This window comes from Montipora foliosa, chromosome 9 (assembly GCF_036669935.1).
Source record: "Montipora foliosa isolate CH-2021 chromosome 9, ASM3666993v2, whole genome shotgun sequence".
Lineage (NCBI taxonomy): Eukaryota > Metazoa > Cnidaria > Anthozoa > Scleractinia > Acroporidae > Montipora > Montipora foliosa.
Window position 1 is genome coordinate 19,383,859 of NC_090877.1, and position 7,500 is coordinate 19,391,358.

Here is a 7,500-nt window from a genome sequence, read left to right on the forward strand (position 1 = left end):
GTCACCTAGAATTTTCGGGAGCCTTTTTTCTGCCTGAAATTTTCGAAAAGATAAGTTTTCATCCCTATAATTTTCAGACCACTAGACTTTCAGCTAGGAGATCCGAACAGATGAAAAATTTTGAGGGGATAAAAATATGCCTATATCTACCGTTTAAATACTAAAATACGTTTAACAACTGTATTTTTAAGTGGTTTTGAACAATATTCTCGTTGGGTGCCCCTAGAAATTCCCCGATAATAATTTCTCGAATTTTTAAAAACACAAACGCCATTCCGATCTTTCTTCAATTACAAAAGCGGAAATATTCATCGCTTTTATCGGAGTATCGGGGAAAAAATGTCACGTTGAGCATTTGACTGGCAATCGGAAAGTAATTTATCTGGATTTATATTGTAATTTATAGCACAGTGTATAGTAGTTCCTTACGGGAGAGGACAAAACGCGGAGCCCTACTCCATGGAATACGGAGTAGGTAAAGGGAGTACCCCTAAAAATACTATTGTCCTTTCACAAGATATAATTCTAACGCTTTAAAACGTAAATGGCAGAGAATCGAAAGCGAAAAGCTGCACCGAGTTCACAGATAACTTCCTACTTTTCTAAAGAGCAAAGGAAGGATGGTAAGTGTTTTTCCGTGGAATAATAGCGCAGTCTTTCACATTGTTTTTCGTCGCTTAGTGCACGCGCACGTGCTTGTGTGAATAGAATGAATAAATTAGTTTCGAAATGAAAATGGTGAGTATTTAAATAAATATTACAAAACTAATTCGAGTTATCATTAAGGAAAATTGGGAATGATGTTTAGAGATGAATTAAAAAAAGCCAAGCGAAGGGTTTATGTGTGGTTTTACTTTCTCTTTGTTGTGCGAATTTTCCGCGACATGTCTCGGTTTTTGACCGCGTATGTCACATTTATCTGTTGATTTGCGAATGAAACTCCGCTTTTAAAACCATCTTATCATCCTTAAAAACAGTTTCACATCACACGTAACAAGGTTTCAAAATTTTTTTGGAGAAATTCGTGAGAACTAAAAATAACGCAAAACAAACAGCGCTGATAATTTGTTTACCAGGGGCCGGTTCCTGAAAGGTGTAATAACCCTATTCCAGGGATAAATGTGCCAGAAATAAGGCACATTTATCCCTGGAATAGAGTTATTATACCTTTCAGGAACCCGGCCCAGAACGCCGGCGACTTTGAAACGATCCAGATGTAACATGTTTTTCGGATGACGGGTGAAGAATGCCTAAGAATACCTTTAGTTCAAAAAAGGAAAAAATGTAAAACTAGTGTTTTTTTGGCGCTGTTTATATTAACGAAAACGTTGCAAAGTTCGAGCGGGTATGTCTTCAGATTCAATTAGGTTAAAACACAAACTTGTGTATTTGACCCTTCAGATCCCCCCAGATTTCACCAGATGGCACCTCTGCGCATCCAAATTTCAAAAATTTTCTGGGGGGGAATGCCCCCAGACCCCACTAAAGTGCCTTCGCCACCCTGACCGCCTCCATCTTCAGAATGACCTGCTCCTACAAATCTTTTTGAGAAGGCTGAGACTGCACTGTTGTTTGTGTGGAAGCAAACAAGGATAAGGAGCAAAAGGGAGGAAATTTAGAGTTCAGTGTCATGTGATGGTTGTCGTCATGTTCTTACGGTCCAGTTTCGAGTTCAATAAGTGCGTGGTAAAGTTTTGGACAGCTGGAAAATAAAGAGGGAATGCTAAATTTGCAATTTGCGCCTGTATATGCTTCCAGTCCGCTGGGGGTAAGTTGATCATTGTAAAGCGCCTTTGAGACGTTTGTGATAAAGGCGCTATATAAATGCACCACTTTACTTTTTACTTTTTTTTTAAAAGAAGTAATAAAGAAAGTAAAATGTGTTTTGTGTTTTATTCGTCTAATTCACTCCTTTCAAAGTTACATTTATGAAGTTCAATGTTTTCATACAGGGAAATGTAATTGCATACTTTAAATTTGTTTTAACCACTAGTGGTTGTAGATAATTGATATAACTACTGTATTAATTCATTCATCAACCCCAGCTTCCTACCTACCGTGCTTTCAGACAGTTGAACTTTACCGACATTTGCACTCATGTGACGTGAATAGTACGTTTTTGTTGGCTGTCACTGTTATGAACTATAAATGATTTTTACAAGTTTAAATATTAACATACCTTTGTCATGCAAAAATTGTTAATATTATTTGTTGTGGATATCGCCAATAAAAATCAAATCGATATGACTTATTGTTTGAGTCCGTAATTACTCTAAGATCAAAATATATACGGGTCGAGTGATTGCCAACATTTTCATTAAATCACTACATCATGTTAAATGCGCAAAAGTAGCACAGTGACGGCCAATTTTTCGGTTTTTTCTAAAGTATTGTCTCGTAGAATACCTCAATATCAGTGGGAGTAAACTTATTGCTATCTCCTCCTGCATAAAATGTACAGGGCGACGGAGGATCTAAAGGATACCCTGGGGGAAGGGGGTAAGTCTTGCCACAATTTGTGTGCGAATTTCGGTTGCTGTCAGCGTTGTTTGATATATGGATGTCATATCCGTCGCCAAAAGTTGGTCCGTAACTGGAAAGTCTGTATATAGCCTTATTCTGCTTTCTTGACTTGACCTCCCGTTTAACAGGAGCGTAGCCATTGATGCTGTCATGCAGTGAGTAGATAAAGGACTTTTTGGATAAAGCAAAACCATTAGAACCTAAAAGAAAATATACTATAATGATATGCGCAAACAAATATATTATTGAATTAATAAAAAAAAAGTCCTTATAAATTATCATCATCATCATCATCATTATTATTATTATTATTATTATTATTATTATTATTATTATTATGTTGTTATCGGACTACCCTAGCTACCTACTTACCGAGGCCAGAAACAGCGCAGCTGTGAACATGTGATTTCTTTTTACCCTCATCGCAACTACGCAAGGATTATTATATTATTAAAAAAGATAATTAATTAAAAAAAGAAACAGGCAAATCCTACCAAGCAGGCCAGGGCTAACAAAATGATTATGAGAGCCAGTCACAGCACTAGGTAACAATATTTAAGGAAAATCTTCCCACATTAATTGACTTTGTTTTCATTTTTCGCTTGAAGTTAGGTCATAAATTGCTTATTCCAAATATGAAAAAAAATTGGGTGGTCACCGACTTTGTTTCGGAGAAAAAGGCAAGGGCAAATTGCCCTAATTTCGATAGATGCGTCAACATAGGGTACGTTCGATTCTGACCGTATTCCAGAATAGGAATACATGGAATATAACTTCGAAATCCTTCGTTTTTACGGAGATTCACATTAGAATTGTCAAACATCTGCTGAAATGCTATTTTAAACATATTTTTATTATCCTCGCTGCTTTGAAACGCGCCAAACATACCGTTTTAATCATCACTCCAGGTATTCTTATTCCGGAATAGGGTCAATCGAACTCGCCCATAAGGAGTTGTAGCCTCATCTACTCATCCGTCGAAAGTCATAACAATAATATGTTGGAGTGAAGGTTTCCGTGCATAGAAATATAGGAGTGGGTTTTTTTAAACAATTGTATGCCACTGGGGGTGTTGTAAACAGTAGAGTTAATCCTCAACGAACATTTTCGCAAACGCTACCCATTATAACCGCTTCCGGAATTCAGGACACAAGGATAGAAAAATGTAAAAAAAGATAACTTGTTACATTGCTACATTTCATTTTATCATATTTTGTAGAATGTGAGAAGAGTAAGTGATTCATGTCTCAAAAATTAGGGGTCACCGATGACCTAAAGGAGTAACATCGATGTGATGTTGCTAAGCTCTTGGGGAATTTCGTCTGTCACGTTTTTGCGTGACTTGTCGGGGAAGGACTGGAACCCAAGCCAGGATCGATCGATGAAAGGTATTTGTATAAAAAAACAACTTTTTGGAACATGGCAACGAAGTTTCAAGCAGGCGTTCTCTATATTTGGTTCGTGTCTTGTATGATATATGTCCATTGCCGTCATGCTCATCTTCTGTAGTGTGGTTTTTTTGTGAAATATAATATCGGGTTGTTTCCTCGTAGGTCCTCACTATTCAAGTGGGCGAGGAAGACAATACAATTAGCTTTATTTTCATGCAATTAAGGGAAAAGAACTTCAAAAACATGCATTCATTTTGAGCTAAGAAGTTCTTAGTGTAATAAAGTCATTTGCAAAAACCCAACCCCGTTAAATTTACGCAAAGTCGCTGACTAAAACCAACCTTCCTCGAGTTTTAAAAACTTTCAGCCATCACTCGTTTAGCTACCTTTTCCAGACCTTTTCCAGCCTCCCGCCCCTTTCTCTTTAACGTTTTATGATGAATTGGAAATAAATGTGCCATTCTTTTGCCGGCCTGGAAATTTTCCCCTGGCGTTTTTGTCGCCATAAGACATTAAGTAATCACTCTTATTCCTCAGCAATATAAACTACTCAGCCGCTCCTTTAGGTCTAAAGTAGTTTATGAGGCTAGCTGCTGGGATTGTGATGATTACTATATCGGGAAAACAAAACGTCGATTACAAGACAGGAAAACGGAACATTTCAGGGCGCTGACCAGTAACAGCCATTCTTCTGCTAATGCTGATCATATGACCCAAACAGGACACAAGATTAAATGGGATCACTTTGATATTTTAGCCACTGGACAGTCTGATATACATTGTAAAATTAAGAAAACCTTGTTGATTCGCGATTTAAAACCAGCGCTTCATGAAAATGCTGGCAGTGAGGAAACCTCTTCTCTACTAGCCGTTATATCTTTTCAAGCAGATTTAACTAGGTCTGTTTATTTTCATTTATTTTTTCATTGTCATTACTTTCCTTATTTGGTATTAGAGCGGTTTCAATTGAGTGTAGAAAGTAATTAGCGAATTTCTTCGGTTTTGCATTACTTCACTCTGCGATTGGTTCAAAGTTCTAGCGCCATTTTTTCAACTAATCGGAAGTGAAACCAAAACCAATCATGGCTCGCGTCTGCACATTTTCCCGCACTTTGAGTCGGCTACGTGTAATTACTTCGAGTTTTGATTGGTTTACTGGATTGTCACCGTCCTTTTTGATTGGCCAAAGTAATTACTTTGGTTTTGGTTTTACGACACTAATTTGAAAACCGCTCTATCTTATTTGGCCGCCATTATGAAAGAGGCCTATAGAGCACTGCAGCGGTATCACAGACGGTCAGGGTTGGAATCCCGTTCAAGCCACCTGAGTTTTTCATGCATGAACTGCCGGCCATGAAACCATGGTACTGCGGTAAGCTAGTCAATCACGCCCGGTTCCAGTATCCCCACCTTTTGCCATAAGAAATCTTAAGACATCTGCAAAAAGCCATTCCATGAAAAACCCTTAATCGATGTGTGGAGACGTGGCAACGACGAAACAAGTATAAATTAGTTGACTAAAAAGGCGATTATTGATCATCTACAGGGATTGCGAATCCCGACGGGGACATGACAATAACCAACAGAAAAGACGTTCAGGGACTATTATGGTCTGCTAATCAGTAACAAAGTGCAATCTTCCCATACCATACAGTGAATTTTACTTGACACTGGATAATTAATCTGAAGAAGATTATGCTTTCTCACTTTATGCTTTTTCACTGGAATCAAACGTAAAGCCCTTTCGCTACAAAGTACTCTATAGTCGCACACAATTGTATGCAGTTCTATAAAACAATGGGTAAAGCCTTAATTTGCGTGATTGCCAACGAGACATCATTCTTTCTTCTCTATTTTTGCCCTCATGTTAAGTTCTTTTACTCTGATTTTGAATCAAATCCGTTTTGCTTCCAGTAGTGGCTACAAGATACGACTCAGTAACTCTTCAAGATTTTGTGGTACGAAAGTTCTTCGCAATGCCCTTTTACATCCTCCTTATTTATTTTATTATGATTTGAAAATTGCACTTTTGGGACTGCAGAAGAGTTAAATTAACTCAACTTATACAAAGATTTGAGGTCAAAAATGAATCAGAACGACACATTTATTTAAAGAGTAGAAACAGTGGCTGCTGGTTCAAAGAGAAATCAAGGTGATATTTTGGTGGTATTTTTATCCGTCTAAGAATGTTCTCCGGGTAAAAAAAATTGTTTAGTGCCGCGTTTATTGGGTTGTGGTTTCTTTATTACACATATTTAAGTACATTGTTGAATTGTATGAGGTAAATATTAATATTACGAATCTTGTAATAACGCGAGAGATTATTTCCTTATTTGACTTGTCACCATTTGAATAGTATGAACATTCTAATCTTCTAATACTCACTCGACCAAGACTGGTCAGTGTATCCACCAAATATGAAGCTGCCAACTTTGATTATAGTAACAGTGGGACCCTTTCCATCACAGTTGCTGTGGAAGGTGGATGCTGCCCAGCCATCTGTCTTAGCGCGCCAACACCTCATAAACCTGCTGCGAGATGGACTCTGCAGGACTGGAGCTAAGAAACAATTCAACTTGTTGAGGTACTTGCCATCGAGGTTGTCAAGAATACTCGATGAGTTGAGAGCGCCCGCTAAAAAATGGGTAAGTATGAACAATGTCAAAATGTAACTTCGTTGCGAAACTATATCAAAGTGTAATAGCAGCGATGTGGGCACTGGACCCTTAGCATTGGCGAAAACATGACTTAACTTCTAGAAATATTTCAACAAATCGTGGCCTCGGTTACCTTTCCGGACCTTGAGGCGTATTCTTTCATCACGCCTTAACGCGCATCAGCTGTACAGATATCCAGCATCCCCAACTATCTAACACAATTGGGCAACAAATAATAAGCTGCATTCATTCACACGCTGAAATTTTAAGCTGGTGAGTAAGTGACGTAACGTTTCGCTAGATCCAACCCTCTGAGGTCGGTGAGTTTTGAACGTGAGTAATTCACTACTTGCACAACCCCACAATGCAATCCGTTTTGGGGGGTTCTTTACAAAAAAAATGGATATCCTGTTCACTGAAATATGATACAGTCCCAAGAGTAGATAACTTTTACTGCATTATGGGATTGTGCATGTATCAGTGAATGGTGGACTATGAAATCCAAAACTTACACTCAAAGTAAACAGCCTTTGGATAAAAATCAAAGCTCAAAATTTTGCCAGTCAGGTGCTAAGCGAACACACTTTCAAAATGTGAAGGAAAAAAAAAACAAGTGATTTCTTTTATTATAGTAACACTTTAAATCTCCTTGAATGCAGTGTTGAATCCAAAATAGTATATTTCGTTTGAACGTTATGTTAGGGTCTCAAACCAAACACAGATAGTCCTATTCTAGAGGTTTTAGCTACAAAGAATTTTAACTTTTTCTGAGATTTTTTGAATCAATCGATTTTGAGATGTATTTTCAACCAAACTGTGTCAGCGATTTTTGATATATCGCGTTTTGCATTTGTTATCGATCATCAAAGTTGAAAATAGTGTTTTTGAGCGGAAATTTAAACAAAGTAAGGTATGAAATCAAAACACTT

General features: G+C 37.7%; 1 protein-coding gene across 2 annotated transcripts in view; it reads right to left on the reverse strand.

Annotated features, from left to right (window-relative positions):
• Positions 1 to 1,879: 1,879 nt before the first annotated feature.
• Positions 1,880 to 7,500, reverse strand: part of LOC137969830 (uncharacterized) — a 29,868-nt gene continuing 24,247 nt past the window's right edge. Inside the window, exons 4-5 of one of the 2 annotated variants that reach the window (XM_068816203.1) lie at positions 6,300 to 6,473; positions 1,880 to 2,723 (exon numbers count right to left, since the gene is read on the reverse strand). In XM_068816203.1, coding sequence (XP_068672304.1) covers positions 2,383 to 2,723; positions 6,300 to 6,473 — 515 coding nt within the window. In that variant the 3' untranslated portion in view covers positions 1,880 to 2,382. Of the gene's footprint in view, positions 2,724 to 6,299; positions 6,549 to 7,500 lie in introns of both variants that reach the window. The other variant, XM_068816202.1, reaches the window with a different exon arrangement.